Here is a 19298-nt window from a genome sequence, read left to right as displayed (position 1 = left end):
GCAGAACAGCACAAAGAGTCACACGCCATTCCTGCCCATAAGGTGTTTATAATCCAGTTGGGGAAAATACACAAAATGGTAAAGCAGAGCCTCTGTGAAGTGTAAGGAGTGTCCCAGAACAGGCTGTGATAATTTCCCAAACGCATGGCACTGGCCCCGCGCACTGTTCAAGTTAGCCAAGAAAGCAGGTTTGCGGTGATGATGGAGAGCTTTATGGAAAGAAAAAATAGGCCGTTGACAGATGAGAAGGGCTCTGAGCTGGCGGAGGGGGAGGGGGACCCCTGGGCCCAAGCGCAGAGGAGAGGAACAGGTATGCGTCCCAGGTGCAGAGGAGATGCCTGTGACCTTGCAACCCCCGGAAGTCTGCTGCTGGGATCCGAGGGCACTGGGCTTGTGCTCTTCGGTTGGAATAGGATAGTTGTGTCTGAGCTTCATAGTCCGGGAGGGAGAGAGGAAGGGAGAGAGCCTCTTTGTGGTGGCAAAGGAGATTAATTTCCCCTTTGCAATTCTACTTTAAGAGTTAAGTTCTAAGATTCTAAGTTACCCTTTCTGGAAATGAAATGGGTTCGAGGAGCGTTCTCCTAACATTCCCAGAGGATGTTGGCTTGGATCTTAGAAGGTGTTCCCGTGACTAGGAAGTGCCCAGGATTCTGGGGACCCGCAGTTTCATAGTCTTGGCCGATTCCAATGGAACAGGCAGGTTCAAGGCTGCACCTGACAGGCTGTCCTCTCTGCACTTTCCAGTTACGGATGTTGGCAAATCAGTAGGTGAACAATAATTTCTCATGATTTTATTTTGTGTCTCCTTGATATCCAGTGTTGAGTATTTTTCATCACTTCCCTTGTTTCTTCTCCCGAAATTTGCCTCTTTGGTTTCGTCGCCTTCTGACTGGTTTGTTGGCACTGTATTATTAATTTCTAAGGAACGCTGGTGGGGGACTTCCTGGTGTCAGCGTCTGGGTGAAGTGCGTTTCGAAGCCGCAGCAGGGCCCCTTGCAGACGAGTCCCACCTTTCACACTCCGCGTGCTGACCTCTGTCCTGTCCCGCGTGTCCCGGTCCCCCCAGCCCCACGTGTGTGTTTGTGCTCCGGGTCAGACTGGCGGGCACCTCTGTCCTCCACGTGTGCCCCGGGTCCCTGCGTGTCCCTGAAGCCCGTCTCCCTTGATCGTCTTCCAGACGTGCTGCTGAAGGAGTCCAAGTGGATAAAGATGTTCTTTGGGGACGGCCAGGCCTTGCTGTCCTTCAGTCACCTCAACAAGGACGACGAGGGTCTCTACACCCTGAGGATTGTGTCCAGGGGAGGGGTCAGCGACCACAGCGCCTACCTGTTTGTCCGAGGTACGCAGGCTACGGGTGGGGTGGGACGGGGCCCAGACGGAGCCCAAGGCTGCTCCCCGGAGATGGCCTGACCGCCAGGAGGTGTTTCCTGGGCGCATCCCGATTATGTCCGCGACATAAGCAGGTGTCACTGAGGATGGAGCAGAGGCGGAGCTTTGTGTCCCTGTGGCTGATAAATTGCTGGAATTCGTAGGATGACTCCTTGGAGTGAAGAGCCCCGAACTGCTGATTCTGGAGGAAATCCACGCGGGGAGTGGGGTCCGGAGTGGAAGGGCCCGTTCCCGGGCCGCCTGGGCCTCCCTCCCCTCTTCCCCTGCTTAGGCCTTGTGACAGGGCCAGGGCCGTGGCAGGAAGGACTGACACTGTCATGACCACTGACTTCAGTCACATGTGTGTTTAAGACAGTAACCACGGGGGCCACACCTCCGGGCGCTTACACCAGGAGACACGCGTGTTGTCATGTTTCATCCTCCCAGCAGCCCATGAGAGCCTGTCCATCCCACTCATGGAAAGGAAAACAAAGCTCGTGATATCCCAGGCACAGTGGTCGATGTTATATATATACGTGTATTTATCTTTATGTATACGTATAACATAGATATTTGTGTATTATCTATAAATGCCTATCATATATAGGCTTGTGGGTGTACGTATTCATACGTGTGTCGATGTATACGTCACATATACACACTTTTATGTAAGGGATGTATAAAATGGATAAAATTATATATAATATTATATCTATGTATATGTGTACACATACATACAGGTGTATATATGCGTACACACACACATACATATTCACATATGTATATATAATTTAAGTTCTTACAGCAGTTTTGGAAGAAAATATTCTCTCTTTCTCCAGGGAAGGTGTAGCGCGCAGAGGCCTGGGCACTTCTCTGGGAAGCAGGAGCTGGCCCCCTGCAAAGCCCGGCCCTGTGTGCGGGGCAGTGAGTGCCCCCAGCCGAGCCCTCACCCTGCAGCGGCCCTGGCTCGTGCAGCGGCCTCGGGCATAGAGGCCCCTCCTGGCTGGGGCCTGGCCGGCCCCTCCCCGGACACCAGTCTCTTCTGGGTGGCCGGCGGCTGCTTTCCTGACCGGGACGCCCCTCTTCCTCTCCCCGCGGCCCTGGCCACTCTGCCCTCCATTCCCCACCCCTGCCTTACCTGCCCTGTTCTCCGTGTCTCCTGCACCTGTATGCCCACCTCGGGCTCCAGGTTATATGTGCCTGGAATGACACTGTCAGTATATTATTTTTTCCAAACCATTTCCGTTAGATCCCTGGGGTTTTAGACACGTCCACAAAGTTTTACCATTCTTATCTGGTTGGCGTTAAAATGTGCCTTCCATTCTCCGTGCGTGCCTTCTAGCAAGGTGTTTTGCCCCATGAAAGCACAGTAAAAGCAGTAGCTGACATTGCTTTGCTTGTGCAGCCAGCAGGAGGAAAATAATGCACGTATGGGGAGTTTAAGTGTTCTGACAACTTTCTGAGGACTTGGAATATGAGAGACAATATTTGACTTGGTGTGAAGAAATCCTTAGCTTTTAATATGCTGAGGAGATGGGAACAAGAAAGTGTACAGTGCTTACACTGCTAAGAAGGTCCAGCTGCCCTAGGTCCTGAATAAATACACATTTTACATGAGGAAATTAAATGTGCAGTGTATTAACTTTCTAAATAGCTCTGTTGGCCTTCAGGGCCGCCGTAATTAACAGTTGAAAACAAACGTAATTGCACTGTGACCATAATTGGCTGTGGAAGGGATGCATGGGTACGGACCCAAAGTGTGCTCACGACTTGCAGGAAAAAAAATCTAAGTTCTCAGACCTTCGGAGGACTCTGAAACACACAAGTGTCTAAGGTACCATCTCTCAGGTGTTCAAAAGGCCCCATTATTATTATCATTACATCGGTCGGTTTTGGACGACATGACATTATGTGATGACATGCCATCAGCAGAAGGTGAACTTCAACTTGGATTTGTTTACGGAAAATTACAGACTGAGTGTGTCCTAGAGGACAGAGTGTTTCGAGTTTAAAGACTCATCAGTACATGTATGTCTCTTGTCACCAATTCATCAAGGGCGTGAGGACTAGGCAGGGGAGGAGAGCAAGCAGATAGCTCACTGAGTTTCAAGAAGTTGTCAGCTGGCCTCAGCTGTCCCCCCAGCACCCAGGACCCTGATCATGTGACTCCCCTCTCCTCTCCCACCCCAGACGCTGACCCCCTGGTCACGGGGGCCCCTGGCGCGCCCATGGACCTGCAGTGCCACGATGTAAACCGGGATTATGTCATCGTAACTTGGAAGCCACCCAACACGACCAAGGAGAGCCCGGTCATCGGCTATTTTGTTGATCGGTGAGTGTCCACTGATTCCTCTGGGGATGGAAACGTTCCTCAAAAGAGTATTACCCAGGACGAGGTGTGTAGGTATTTCTCTGATCTCAAGTTTGTGACGCCGTTCTTGATGGGATATAGGTAACTTCACTATGTGGTTATTAGTCACTCCTGGCTGGGTAATTGGAAAGTATCACCTGCCAGGCGGGGCCTCGTGTACCCACACGCGATTCCGTGTGTGCTGGCTGAGGCTCAGTTTGCCTAACTGGCACCAGTATCAAATCCCACCCTGCCTCTGCAGGCTTGCTCTGAGCCCAGCCTGCAGGCTCCGCTGAGGGTCCAGCCTGGGGCTAGGATGGGGCTCCGGCCGGCAGGTCTGTGCTCAGCCCTGTTCCTCCCTCCGAGGACGAGGGCCTGGGCAGGGTGACGTCGGGCTGAGGATGCCAGCAGGAATTTGACGTGCAGTTTCTGTATTGACATTTCTCAACCTGGGAAAAATGGAGGTCAATCTTTTCTACATTTTCAGATTTCTGGTCAGGACTTAATATTTCCTAAAGACTTCCAAATTCCTCATGAGAAGCGTTCTAGAAAGAAACATCTTAACGTGATTGGAGTAGACGGTGAGCCAGCCTCGCAGCGAGGACTCACTTTGTGTCCCGGTGGAGAAAGATGCGTCTTTGGGACACCGGGTGGAGGACCGTTGATTTCCTGGGCCTAGGCAGCAGACGTGCCAGGGAGCTTAGGGGCACCCAGAGATTCTGTGGTGTAAATTGAAAGAGAACCGTCAGGGATAGATCTGAAATAACCTTTGGAGGAGATTTTGCCTAAATGTTTTTGAAGGGGGGAATTGAGCTTCAGCTGTAAGTTAGAAAGACTCAGGGACGATACATTTCCTAGACAGCTCTGTCTTTTAAAGTTTATTTATACTACTATTTGTGTAAATCAATATTTCGACAGCATTCATTTTACCAGTGGGAGATGTTCTCCTGTTATAACTGTGATATATATATATATATGTAATGTATGTATACAGCTCTATATACTTACTAGACTGATATAGCTGTTATTCTCTACTCTTATTTTTTATTTGAAGATGTGAAGTGGGAACTGACAGTTGGGTTCAGTGCAATGACCGCCCCGTGAAGATCTGTAAATACCCCGTAACCGGACTTTTTGAAGGAAGGTCCTACGTCTTCCGCGTGCGCGCTGTCAACAGTGCAGGGATCAGCCGGCCTTCCAGAGTCTCTGAGGCTGTGGCTGCCCTCGACCCCCTTGACCTCAAACCGTTACAAGGTAGGACGCGCAGACTTCAAGTTCCAGCAGTTCTGTGTGATTTGTTCTTTCTCTTTTCCCCCCATCTTGTATCTGAGCCTCGAGAACATCTTCAGAGCTGAGCACAGCACAGCTGTGCCTCATGGGCTCCGATGGCCGTCAAGGTCACGTTAGGGGTGGGGATGCCAGGCTGACATTTACACCTTGAAACGAAGGTGCTTCATCTTCCTAAGGCTCTTCACTGAAATCCAGTTAAATTGGTTCAGAATTAGACTTTTCTTAGTCCACTGATGTTGTAATCTCAACACATGATGAGGCTCAGAAGGCGGTGAAGCCAAGCCCCTCCCTTTCTGAATTTTAATTTCACATGACCCAGATTCCTTAACGGGATTGGGCCCTTAATTATGGTTTTAAGTGGGTCACTGCATTTTCCTTACCTGCGTGGCCTACGGAGCACAGGCTCCGGACACGCAGGCTCAGCGGCCATGGCTCACGGGCCCAGCCGCTCTGCGGCATGTGGGATCTTCCCGGACCGGGGCACGAACCCGCGTCCCCCACATCGGCAGGCAGACTCTCAACCACTGCGCCACCAGGGAAGCTCCCTGCGTGGCCTTTTGAATCCAGTACAAAGAGCCAAGAAGCACTGGATCTCTGAGACCACTTCCAAAACATCAACTCTGAGGACCTCAGAGTAGTGCAAATGATGTCATCGTAATACAAAGGTGATTCTGGGGGCTTTCCTGGTGGTGCAGTGGTTGAGAGTCCACCTGCCGATGCAGGGGACACGGGTTCGTGCCCCGGTCCGGGAAGATCCCACATGCCGCGGAGCGGCTGGGCCCGTGAGCCATGGCCGCTGAGCCTGCGCGTCCGGAGCCTGTGCTCCGCAACGGGAGAGGCCACAGCAGTGAGAGGCCCGTGTATTGCAAAAAATAAAGGTGATTCTGGGAATCCAGCGCTTTCTGGACGTCAAATTCAGCACTGACCTTTCTCTCCGCAGCAGTCCACTGGGAGGGAGATAAAGAAATCGTAATCTATCAGGAGGACCTTGAAGGTAAGGAACTCGTTACCATTTCCTTTCAGCTGCTTATACCCTAGGGATTTAGGGTTGTAATTAGAGAGTGGTGGGTACACTCTTCACATGTAAAAATAAAAACTGTGGGTCAAGCTTAAGGTCTATGGAATTTAAAAATTCAGCAGGGCAGAGGGCGGGAATGAAAGTGAGAGTGGAGGTCAGTGGAGTCCTGGCTTCATGGCTTCATGTGGGATCTCTCAGGCATCCTCGGGGACCTACAGAGGAGTAACCAGACCCAACCTGAGACTTGAGTCCTGGCCGAGGCTGGGGTCCTTTCTCCCAGACTCCACGACTGAACAGTATTTTATTTTATTATTTTTTTAAGCAAAAATTTTATTTCTAACATTTTGACTAAAAGAGACTAGTTTTCTATCAAATAATGTCCCTGTGGTTTGAAAGTTTGCATTTCCTTTTTTCTATTGGATTTTGTGCACACTTCTTCTTAATAGTCCTTAGATATCTGGGAAGATAAATTTACTGAGAAGGAGAATCTAGCATCATTAACCAGGAATCCAAAGATTTTAATTGGAATTGTAACTACAGTTCACAGAGGACAGTGAGTGAAAACTTAAAAATTAGTAAGTCAGAAAGAGAAAAACAAATATCGTATATTAACGCATATATGTGGAATCTGAAAAAACTGGTATAGAAGATCTTATTTACAAAGCAGAAATAGAAACACAGACATAGAGAACAAACGTATGGATACCAAGGGGGAAGGGGGGGGATGAATTGGGAAATTGGGACTAACATATATACACTATTGATATTATGTATTAAATAGATAACTAGTGAGAACCTACTGTATAGCACAGGGAAGTCTACTCAGTGCTCTGTGGTGACCTAAATGGGAAGGAAATCCAAAAAAGGGGGGATATATGTATACTTATAGCTGATTCACTTTGCTGTACAGTAGAAACTAACACAACATTGTAAAGCAACTGTACTCCAATAAAAAGTTAAAAAATAAAATAAAGTCTTAGTTAAAACCTCTGCTTCCAGAAAAACTCAGAAACTGGGAAAGATGCCCAACAAGTAAGTAACAAAAGAAAACAATTTAGGAAAGGTGGATGTTATGACCTCCTAAACAGCTCATGAAAACACAGACGTTTGAGTGAGTAAAAAATGGCCCAGTTATATTAGAAGAGATGTTTGCTGCAGGAGACCAGCCTGTATAAAATACGTATTTTGGGGGGAATTTTTGAATTTTATTTTATTTATTTTTTTATACAGCAGGTTCTTATTAGTTATCCATGTTATACATATTGGTGTATATATGTCAATCCCAATCTCCCAATTCATCATACCAACCCCCCACCACTTTCCCCCCTTGGTGTCCATACGTTTGTTCTCTACATCTGTGTCTCAATTTCTGCCCTGCAAAACCGGTTCATCTGTACCATTTTTCTAGGTTCAACATATATGCATTAATATACGATACTTGTTTTTCCCTCCTAGCAATGGCTTCTTTTTTTTTTTTTTAACATCTTTATTGGAGTATAATTGCTTTGCATTGTTGTGTTAGTATCTGCTTTATAACAAAGTGACTCAACTATACCTGTACATATATCCCCATATCCCCTCCCTCTTGCGTCTCCCTCCCACCCTCCTTATCCCACCCCTCTAGGTGGTCACAAAGCACCCAGCTGATCTCCCTCTGCTATGCGGCTGCTTCCCACTAGCTATCTATTTTACATTTGGTAGTGTATATATATGTCAATGCCACTCTCTCACTTCTTCCCAGCTTACCCTTCCCCTTTCCTGTGTCCTCGAGTCCATTCTCTACGTCTGCGTCTTTATTCCTGTCCTGCCCTAGATTCTTCAGAACCATGTTTTTTTCCTTTAGATTCCATATATATGTGTTAGCATATGGTATTTGTCTTTCTCTTTCTGACTTACTTCACTCTGTATGACAGACTTTAGGTCCATCCACCTCACTACAAATAACTCAATTTTTTTCTTTTTATGGCTGAGTAATATTCCATTGTATATATGTGCCACATCTTCTTTATCCATTCATCTGTCGATGGACACTTAGGTTGCATCCATGTCCTGGCTATTGTAAACAGTCCTGCAGTGAACATTGTGGTACATGACTCTTTTTGAATTATGGTTTTCTCAGGGTATATGCCCAGTAATGGGATTACAGGGTCATATGGTGGTTCTGTTTTTAGTTTTTTAAGGAACCTCCATACTGTTCTCCATAGTGTCTGTATCAATTTACATTCCCACCAACAGTGCAAGAGGATTGCCTTTTCTCCACACCCTCTCCAGCATTTATTGTTTGTAGATTTTTTTTTTTTTTTTTTTTCTGTATGTGGGCCTCTCACTGCTGTGGCCTCTCCTGTTGTGGAGCACAGGCTCCAGACGCGCAGGCCCAGCGGCCATGGCTCACGGGCCCAGCCACTCCACGGCACGTGGGATCCTCCCGGACCAGGGCACGAACCCGCGTCCCCTGCATTGGCAGGCGGACTCCCAACCACTGCACCACCAGGGAAGCCCTGTTTGTAGATTTTTTGATGATGGCCATTCTGACCAGTGTGAGGTGATACCTCACTGAAGTTTTGATTTGCATTTCTCTAACGATTAGTGATGTTGAGCATCCTTTCGTGTGTTTGTTGGCAATCTGTATATCTTCTTTGGAGAAATGTCTATTTAGGTCTTCTGCCCATTTTTGGATTGAGTTGTTTGTTCTTCTGATATTGAGCTGCATGAGCTGCTTGTATATTTTGGAAATTAATCCTTTGTCAGTTGCTTCATTTGCAAATATTTTCTCCCATTCTGAGGGTTGTCTTTTTGTCTTGTTTATGTTTTCCTTTGCGGTGCAAAAGCTTTTAAGTTTCATTAGCTCCCATTTGTTTATTTTTGTTTTTATATCCACTTCTCTAGGAGGTGGGTCAAAAAGGATCTTGCTGTGATTTATGTCATAGAGTGTTCTGCCTATGTTTTCCTCTAAGAGTTTTATAGTGTTTGGACTTACATTTAGGTCTTTAATCCGTTTTGAGTTTATTTTTGTGTATGGTGTTAGGAAGTGTTCTAATTTCATTCTTTTACATGAGGCTGTCCAGTTTTCCCAGCACCACTTATTGAAGAGGCTGTCCTTTCTCCACTGTACATTCCTGCCTCCTTTATCAAAGATAAGGAGACCATATGTGCGTGGGTTTATCTCTGGGCTTTCTATCCTGTTCCACTGATGTATATTTCTGTTTTTGTGGCAGTACCATACTGTCTTGATTACTGTAGCTTTGTAGTATAGTCTGAAGTCAGGGAGCCTGATTCCTCCAGCTCCATTTTTCGTTCTCAAGATTGCTTTGGCTATTCGGTCTCTTTTGTGTTTCCATACAAATTGTGAAATTTTTTTTCTAGTTCTGTGAAAAATGCCAGGGGTAGTTTGATAAGGATTGCACTGAGTCTGTAGATTGCTTTGGGTAGTATAGTCATTTTCACAATGTTGATTCTTCCAATCCAAGAACATGGTATATCTCTCCATCTGTTTGTATCATCTTTAATTTCTTTCATCAGTGTCATCTAGTTTTCTGCATACAGGTCTTTTGTCTCCTTAGGTAGGTTTATTCCTAGGTATTTTATTCTTTTTGTTGCAGTGGTAACAAATGGGAGCGTTTCCTTAATTTCTCTTTCAGATTTTTCATCATTAGTGTATAGGAATGCAAGAGAAATCAATGTTTTTGATTTTGATTTTGATTCCATGTCCCCTGCATTGGCAGGCAGATACTCAACCACTGCACCACCAGGGAAGCCCCCCTTGTATGTTATTTGTTGCTCTTCCCTTCCTGCTTTTAATATTTTTTCTTTGTATTTAATTTTTGATAGCTTGATTAATATGTGTCTTGGCGTGTTTCTCCTTGGATTTATCCTGTATGGGACTCTCTGCGCTTCCTGGACTTGACTGACTATTTCCTTTCCCATGTTAGGGAAGTTTTCAACTATAATCTCTTCAAATATTTTCTCAGACCCTTTCTTTTTCTCTTCTTCTGGGACCTCTATAATTCGAATATTGGTGTGTTTAATGTTGTCCCAGAGGTCTCTGAGACTGTCCTCATTTCTTTTCATTCCTTTTTCTTTATTCTGCTCTGTGGTAGTTATTTCCACTATTTTATCTTCCAGGCCACTTATCCATTCTTCTGCATCAGTTATTCTGCTATTGATTCCTTCTAGAGAATTTTTAATTTCATTTATTGTGTTGTTCATCATCGTTTGTTTGCTCTTTAGTTCTTCTAGGTCCTTGTTAAACATTTCTTGTATTTTCTCCATTCTATTTCCAAGATTTTGTATCATCTTTACTATCATTATTCTGAATTCTTTTTCAGGTAGTTTGCCTATTTCCTCTTCATTTGTTAGGTCTGGTGGGTTTTTATCTTGCTCCTTCATCTGCTGTATGTTTCTCTGTCTTCTCATTTTGTTTAACTTACTGTGTTTGGGGTCTCCTTTCTGCAGGCTGCAGGTTCGTAGTTCCTGTTGTTTTTGGTGTCTGTCCCCAGTGGGTGAGGTTGGTTCAGTGGCTTGTGTAGGCTTCCTGGTGGAGGGGACTGGAGCCTGTGTTCTGGTGGATAAGGCTGGATCTTGTCTTTCTGGTGGACAGGGCCCTGTCCAGTGGTGTGTTTTGGGGTGTCTTTGAAGTTAGTATGATTTTAGGCAGCCTCTCCGCTAATGAGTGGGGTTGTGTTCCTGTCTTATTAGTTGTTTGGCATGGAGCATCCAGCACTGGAGTTTGCTGGCCATTGGGTGGAGCTGGGTCTTAGTGTTGAGACAGAGATGTCTGGGAGAGCTGTCGCCGATTGCTATTACTTGGGGCCAGGAGGTCTCTGCTGGTCCAATGTCCTAAACTCAGCTCTCCCACCTCAGAGGCTCAGGCCTGACACCAGGCCAGAGCACCAAGACCCTGTAGGAAAGAGAGAAAGAGAGGAAGAGAGAAAGAAAGAAAGAAAGAAAGAAGGAAGGAAGGAAGGAAGGAAAGCAGGGAGGGAGGGAGGGAAGAAAAGAAACAAAACGAAATAAAGTTATTAAAATTTTAAAAAATTATTAAAATTAAAAACGTAATTAAAAAAAGAAAGAAGACAGCAACTAAACCAAAAAACAAATCCACCAATGATAACGAGCTTGAAAAACTATACTAAAAAAAGACACACACAGACACACACACACACACACACACACACACACACACACACACACACACGGACAGATATAACCCTAGGACAAATGGTAAAAGCAAAGCTGTACAGACAAAATCACACAAAGAAGCATACACATACACACTCACAAAAAGAGAAAAAAAGGAAAAAAATGTATATATAAATCAAAAAAAAAGAAAAGAGCAACCAAATCAATAAACAAATCTACCAATGATAATAAGCTCTAAATAGTAAACTAAGATAAGCATAAAACCAGAAACAAGTTAGATGCAAAAAGCAAACCCCAAGTCTACAGTTGCTCCCAAAGTCCACCTCCTCAGTTTGGGATGATTCGTTGTCTATTCGGGTATTCCACAGATGCAGGTACATCAAGTTGATGGTGGGGATTTAATCCGCTGCTCCTGAGGCTGCTGGGAGAGATTTCCCTTTCTCTTCTTTGTTCTCACAGCTCCCGGGGCTCAGCTTTGGATTTGGCCCCGCCTCTGCGTGTAGGTCACCTGAGGGCGTCTGTGCTTCGCTCAGACAGGACAGGGTTAAAGGAGCCGCTGATTCGGGGGCTCTGGGTCACTCAGGCCGGGGGGAGGGAGGGGCACGGAGGCGGGGCGGGCCTGCGGTGACAGAGGCCGGCGTGACGTTGCACCAGCCTGAGGCACGCCGTGCGTTCTCCCGGGGAAGTTGTCCCTGGATCACGGGACCTGGCAGTGGCGGGCTGCACAGGCTCCCCGGAAGGCGGGTGTGGATAGTGACCTGTGCTCGCACACAGGCTTCTTGGTGGCGGCAGCAGCAGCCTTAGCGTCTCATGTCTGTCTCTGGGGTCCGCGCTGATAGCCGCGGCTCGCGCCTGTCTCTGGAGCTCATTTAGGCTGTGCTCTGAATCCCCTCTCCTCGCGCACCAGGAAACAAAGAGGGAAGAAAAAGTCTCTTGCCTCTTAGGCAGGTCCAGACTTTTCCCCGGACTCCCTCCCAGCTAGCCATGGCGCACTAGCCCCCTTCAGGCTGTGTTCACGCCGCCAACCCCAGTCCTCTCCCTGCGCTCCGACCGAAGCCCGAGCCTCAGCTCCCAGCCCCGCCCGCCCCGGCGGGTGAGCAGACAAGCCTCTCGGGCTGGTGAGTGCCAGTCGGCACCGATCCTCTGTGCGGGAATCTCTCCGCTTTGCCCTCCGCACCCCTGTGGCTGTGCTCTCCTCCGCGGCTCCGAAGCTCCCCGCCTCCGCCACCCGCAGTCTCTGCCCGCCAAGGGGCTCCTAGTGTGTGGAAACCTTTCCCCCTTCACAGCTCCCTCCCACTGGTGCAGGTCCCGTCCCTATTCTTTTGTCTCTGTTTATTCTTTTATTTTGCCCTACCCAGGTACGTGGGGAGTTTCTTGCCTTTTGGGAGGTGTGAGGTCTTCTGCCAACGTTCAGTAGGTGTTCTATAGGAGTTGTTCCATGTGTAGATGTATTTCTGATGTATTTGTGGGGAGGAAGGTGATCTCCGGGTCTTACTCTTCCGCCATCTTGAAGGTCCCTCTTTTGATCTTTTCTAATCATTTTACTCTTGGTTGGTGTCTTCCTACAAACATTTAAATTAATATCCATGCTCTCCTTTTAATATCATCCAAATCTTCCTATCTCTCTTGAGTTGCTCGATGGAAAAGTAGACACCTCATTCTTGGAAAGGCCAGAATAGGCTCTCGCAGATATAATGAGATGGTTTTTGTTCTACTATTATATATCCAAGCATTTACCGCACTGTTTTGGATCAGCTCATTTGTAGCTAACGCATTGAATTCATTCTTTGCTCTGAATGCCGCAAACTCATTTACAGTTGTTCATTCTCTTGAATTCCATCCTCTTGGGCGTTCTAACAATTCCGAACAAACTTTACGTTTCACTGACGTAGAGGCGAGTCCCTGGGGCAGGTTCTGGAGGCTGTGGTCAATAGAACGAAAAGCTGGGTTTGGGATTCAAAGGCCTAGGCTTGGACCCCTGCAGAGCCGCCCACTAGCTGTGTGATCTTGGGAAAGCACTGTGTTTTCCTGAGCTAGTTTCTGAGCTATGTTTCCATCTCATATGTCCACCTTCATCCGGTGTTGACGTGGCTCGTTAGAACAGGGCTCCAGACCCGGAGGCTCCAGACGCGGAGCCTCCAGACCCGGAGGCTCGTGACCCGGAGGCAGAGGCAAGCGCAGGACGCGCCCCCAGCAGTGCTGTGGTCAGCACACCCCGGAAGGGTGGCCACTCTTTTTGTTTTGCCTCCATTTGCTGTTTCTCTCTCTGAGGACCCTCTCAGCGGTAGGAGTGTCGGTAACAGACATCAGTTTACTTCCTTGGTCCTCCCCTTGGCTCCCGGGGCCAGTTTGCATGTCCTCTTGTTCTGTCCGGGGCTGGGGTCATCTGCAGATCTCCAAGGCTCATTAGTGCATGGCCCCGGGTGGGGCGGAGAGTCCGCATAACCCAAGCCTCCTCCCGGATCGGGGAGTCCCTGCTGACAAAAGCCAGATTCTTCCTTCTTGTCTTGGCCTCAGATAAAGTGCTCCTTATTCCATTTTCCTCTGGGTCTCGAAGTTAGGTGCCAGGTCTAAACACAGTGAGGCATTCAGATCTGAACGTGCAGGAAAGGCGATGCTGCACTGGTGTGTTCCCACGCCCACACTGCTTTATCATGTGCGTCATTTCCCGTCTGTCCCCTTGGTTTGTCCTGTGTCATCTAGTACCTCTGAGGTGCACCGCCACTCAGTTTGGAAGCTTGTCTGCGCCACCCAAGGGTGGGTGATCTGTGTCTTCTCTCTTTAGGGCCTCTCCCTGGGTCTCTTTAGGTGTGGACACGGCAGGTGGATCCAGAGAAGGCGTGTAGGGTGTGGCGGGGCCCTGCTCTGCCCGGCACACTTGGCACCTTTCTGGACATTCTCTCGCTCCTTGTTTGAAACCCAACCCATTTGCCAGATGCTCCCGGGTAAGCCCACGGCTGTGCCTCTGCGCCCCTGTTGCCTGTCAAATGTGATGAGCGCGGTAACAGGACTCTTACGAAATGAAACCCAGGCTTGTTTGGGCCGTTTCCACGCGGCTGTTAAATTCCTCCCCGGCAGTGCAGTCCAGAGGGAACCATTGGATCTTCAGCAGGGCTCCCAGGTGTCCTGGGGACGTTTTGAACCATCTTAATCTTGTGCTAATCTAATTGGAAGCTCATAATATTTTGTATCGCAATGACTGGGACTGTGCGTCTGGAAAACCTCCACCCCTCATGAAAAGTTCTCACATCCAAACATAACACGCCTGACACCTAGCTTTTTTTTTTTTTTTTTTTTTTGCGGTACGCGGGCCTCTCACTGTTGTGGCCTCTCCCGCTGTGGAGCACAGGCTCCGGACGTGCAGGCTCAGCGGCCATGGCTCACGGGCCCAGCCGCTCCGAGGCACGTGGGATCTTCCCGGACCGGGGCACGAACCCGTGTCCCCTGCATCGACAGGCGGACTCTCAACCACTGCGTCACAGGGAAGCCCCACCTAGTATTTTATTAAAAAGAGACGTGTGTCAGAAGAGACGCAGTGGGCTTCTTTGATGTGGCTGTTCTATTATAGTTACTTGCTAATTGGTATCATGCTGGAATTTTAAGTATATAGACATAGATGCGATGCTTGTGGATGTGGAACAGCTCTACCCAGGAAGGGAAGCCATGTGCTTTGCAAGTCGCTATATTATTTCCATGCTTTAAGGGCATAATGAAAGGAAAACAAACAGAGAGGGCCCTTAGAGAAAGTATGACCCCCATCTTGGAAGGCTTCCCTGCTGCAGAACACCATTGCTGGTACCTTCTCTGCACAAACCCCCCATACAGTCAGAGCTGCATTTCTGGTTAAATGCCTTGTTTCTTCTGGGTGAATTCCTCTCCCACTTCCAGCTGAAATTCTGGATGAATTTTGGGTTAGATTCCTTTCTTATGAATTGGCTTATATTGGAAACAGAAGTAATTGGACGATCTTTACCAGTTCATTATACTTTGGCTCTGGAAAAATAGTCCTTGCAGTTTGCTCGCTTTCCCAGAATAGAAATGAAGCAAAAGCCGACACTGATCCGTGAGGCCTTGAATGCCTGGAAAGTAGCCGAGGGTCGTGCTCCCAAGATGGGCTGCGGCAAGCGGGCGGACCCGGCTCCTGTCAGCGCTCACGGTGTTGATTCCTCCTCCAGGTGATGTTCAGGTTCCAGGACCTCCCACCAACGTCCACGCCTCAGAAATCAGCAGGACATATGTCGTCCTCAGCTGGGACCCACCTGCCCCCCGTGGCAAGGAGCCGCTGATGTATTTCATTGAGAAGGTACACCCCGCGTGGGTTTCCTGAAGCAGCAGATCTCTGTAGGCTTTCCCGTGGTGCTGTGTCGTGTGTTTTAAGGATGGGCAGCTCTCAGATCAGTTATTTAACGTGAAGCTGCAGACACTGGCTGAGCTGTGAATGCCTGAGGGTTCTGTGAGGGGCGTGGCATCCGAGGAGCAGGTCCCGCTCAGGCTGTGCCACCCTCCGCGGGGGCCAGTCAGGCTCCCGGCTCCCCGCTGTACACGAGGGCCTCGCACTGAGGCGGCCGCCAGCTTTCTTCCTGCTGGAACATTCTAGGCTCCCAAGTTCTGAGGATTCCGGATGTGGGCAGGGGGACAGCAGTCCCTGCTCTCAGTTTGCTCATAAGCTGAGTGGCCACTTGGTGGCGATCGTGTTGAGGAATTCACACTTCAGATGGCGAAGGGTTACACAGAATCATTGATTTGCAGACTTTTTAGATCTGGACGCGTAGGAAGAAATAGTTTGTGTGTTGCAGACACACACACACACACACACACACACACACACGCACACACAATGAATGTACATCACCAACTAAATTTCAAACACAGTATCCTTACTCCGTGCCATGTGTTCTCTCTCCTGCTTTGAGATCCAATTGCACTAAAAATGCAGGTTGTGACACAGTCATTCAGATCGCTGGCCTGTGATTGGGCTGTGGACCATTGTTGAAAAACCTGTATAACCATACGAATCCTGTAACTGTGGTTTTGTGATACTAAATTTATATTACAATGTACTAGGCAATCCAATACGTGTAATATACACATAAAGTCTATAACTCTTAATGTGAGCATATATGTCTCATACAGTAGTAATGTGTAATACAACAAGGTGAAGGAAGGCAGAATGGAAATGAACGGTTTTCAGGCTCCAGACGGTATAATGACCCTCAGCTTTCTCTACTTATCTGCAAGGCTTACCTGTGGGCAGAGTCAAGTGTTAACTTCTTGCTGCTGGGTGCTAACTTGTTGTTTTGCATCATGAAAATCTAGTGGTCAGCCCTCCCAGGAGGAAAGGCGCTTTCTCAGGCCCTCTTCAGAGACATTTTCCTACTCACCTACCCAGTGCCGGAAAGACCAAGTTTCAGCAAACGCATTTAAAAATCTTTTAAAATTTTAAATTATTTTTTATTGAAACATGGTTGATGTACAGTATTATGTTGGTCTCGGGTGTAGTATGTAGTGATTTGACATTTGCATACACTATGAGGTGGTCACCACAAGTTTAGTCACCATCTGTCCCCATACAAGGTAATTACAGTGTTATTGACCATCTTTCTTCTGCTGTACGTTATATCCCTCGACTTATTTACTACAGGACTGGGGGTCTGTACCTCTGACTCCCCTTCCCCTATTTCACCCCCCACTAGCAAACCCACTTTTAAAAAGAGGCCTGCCTCGGGCTTCCCTGGTGGCGCAGTGGTTGAGAGTCCGCCTGCCGATGCAGGGGACGCGGGTTCGTGCCCCGGTCCGGGAAGATCCCACATGCCGCGGAGTGGCTGGGCCCGTGAGCCATGGCCGCTGGGCCTGCGCGTCCGGAGCCTGTGCTCCGCAACGGGAGAGGCCACAGCAGTGAGAGACCCACGTACCGCAAAAAAAAAAAAAAAAAAAGAGGCCTGCCTCACCGAGGGCACCCTTGCATTCCCTACCCGCTGCCACGGGTGGTGAGCAGCAATACAGGGTGTGTGATCAGGGAGAGGAAGCTTCCAGGACAGCCTGAGGGGAGCCATGGTGTCCAGGGACTCTGGGAGGGAGGGGCAGCAGGGAGCCTGGGAGGGAGCTGGACTGGGCTACTCCCCAGTGAGCTGGCCGGGCGAGGCACCCACCTCTCTCTGTTGCTCACGGAGGACGGTCCTGCCCCAACGCGTCCAAGGTGGTCTTTGGGGGCCTTAGTTCCTGTCAGGCCTAAAAGGAAACACAGGGATGAGTCAGCGTCCTCTGTCTAGTCCTGTATTTCCACTTTATGTCACGACCAGGCACAAGATGCTAGGAACGGCGGCGCTCTGGTTAATAGCTTGGCATCTGAGCACAGTTTGAAGCACGCGTCTTCCCCCGAGTGAGCTCTGCTTGGAAAGCCCACGTGTGGCCACAGCCCAAGGTGCATGGCCTGTCCTGTCCACGTTGGGCTCATGTGCTGAGAGTTTGGCTGCGGTGAAGGGAGTGGTGCCCTGTGGTTCTTGGGGTGCAGAACCCCAAGAACTTCCTCCAGCCCTGCTTAGAAGATGGGCACTAGCTTTTCTAGAAGCTTGGCTGTAAGACCCAAACAGTGTTTTCCCCACTCCCTCCCTGTCTTGCCTCCTTCAGCCCCAGGGTCCTTTTCTCCCATCGGCCCAGCTGAGTGTGCCCAGGGCTCCCCTGCTGCCCCTCCCCCTGCTCTCCAGATGGCGAACATACTCGGACCCAAGGGGGCCTCTGACTGTGGACGCCTGCGTCAGTCCAAGAAAGCCACTTCACTTTTGCTGAAATGAGAGAAGACTTCTCTAAACAGGGATCTAATTTCTAGAAGCCTGGGTTGTTCGAAATGCTTTCCCAGTCCTTTCTGGCAGCCTTAGTGGGGTCAGTGTACACCCAACTTTTACTACCTCAGGATTCCTTTCACAAAGGGGGCTTATCTCTATAGGAAAAAACTAAATTAGACATGTAATCCCAGTTTTAAAAGTAATTGCCAATGATAAAACTTAAACACGCAGCGTAGAAAATTTGGAAAACACGTATATGTTACATAGAACAAAATGAAAATCACCGATAATTTGATCACGCAAAATAGTCATTATTAACATGTGGGACATATTTAGTCTTTTTCTCCATCGGTTTTTATATCTTGATATATCATACGTACAACTGGCATCCTGTATTACATTTAACAAAATGATACAATTCCTCTCCTCTGAGTAAAGATCTTTATACAGTAATTTAAACGGCTACATTTAGTGTATATGTGTCATTTTGTATCATAATGTACCCACCCTACTGCTGGTCATTTAGGTTGCTGTCCCTTTGTTATTACTGTAATAGCTGAGAAAGAGCAAAAGGTCTAAACTGGAATGCGAGCAGTTATGATGGAATTTTACACGTCTGCTCCTCAATTATCTCTAATTGTTTAGAGTTCATCCTGTCTTTACTAAAACTACGACCTATGTATTGATTCCCTGAAGACTTCCATAGGTTATTGGCTTTCATGTAAAAATGTTCTCTGGTAACATTTCCAACTTTGGGTAGTTTCTCACCTCCTTCTCCAAATTGGCTTCCTTTTCCTAAAATTCAGAACAGAGGTATTGATGGCCCCGGAGGTGCCGTGGGCTGTGGGTCCCCCGCGGTGTAATTGAGGGCCAGAGCGGAGCATCCCCTCCCCCCACGCGGGTCTGGGGGGCATGGCTCCATCGAGGCCCCTGTCTTTGCAGTCCGTGGTCGGGAGCGGAAGCTGGCAGCGGGTGAACGCACAGACGGCCGTGAGGTCCCCCCGATACGCTGTCTTCGATCTCGCCGAGGGGAAACCGTACGTGTTCCGAGTGTTGTCAGCAAATAAGCATGGCCTGAGCGACCCGTCGGAAATCACCGCCCCCATTCAGGCCCAGGACACCATCGGTGAGTTAGCGCGAGTGACCAAACTGTAGGATGGGCCCCGAACGTCACCCGTGTCGGACAACCAGCACCTGCGTTGATAAAGACGTTAGTGTCGCACGTGATTTAAAATTCCAATTGCCTTAAAATTCCGTTTTACAAGAGATGAAGATCTCTCTGCCTTGTTTTGGTCAACATTTCTCCAAAGTTCCATCTTCTTTTTATGAAACCAATCAGTGGATTAGCAAT

General features: G+C 48.2%; 1 protein-coding gene across 1 annotated transcript in view; it reads left to right on the top strand.

Annotated features, from left to right (window-relative positions):
• MYOM2 (myomesin 2) overlaps positions 1-19298 on the top strand; it is a 75852-nt gene that overhangs the window by 16993 nt on the left and 39561 nt on the right. The window contains exons 9-14 of the mRNA XM_027122541.1: positions 1178-1339; positions 3559-3700; positions 4773-4972; positions 5949-6002; positions 15341-15468; positions 18890-19073. Coding sequence (XP_026978342.1) covers positions 1178-1339; positions 3559-3700; positions 4773-4972; positions 5949-6002; positions 15341-15468; positions 18890-19073 — 870 coding nt within the window. The remainder of the gene's footprint in view (positions 1-1177; positions 1340-3558; positions 3701-4772; positions 4973-5948; positions 6003-15340; positions 15469-18889; positions 19074-19298) is intronic.

This window comes from Aethalodelphis obliquidens, unplaced genomic scaffold (assembly GCF_003676395.1).
Source record: "Aethalodelphis obliquidens isolate GAN/ISIS:26980383/991018 unplaced genomic scaffold, ASM367639v1 scaffold25, whole genome shotgun sequence".
Lineage (NCBI taxonomy): Eukaryota > Metazoa > Chordata > Mammalia > Artiodactyla > Delphinidae > Aethalodelphis > Aethalodelphis obliquidens.
The sequence above is the reverse complement of the archived record's forward strand: the minus strand, read 5'-3'. Positions and strand labels throughout refer to the sequence as shown.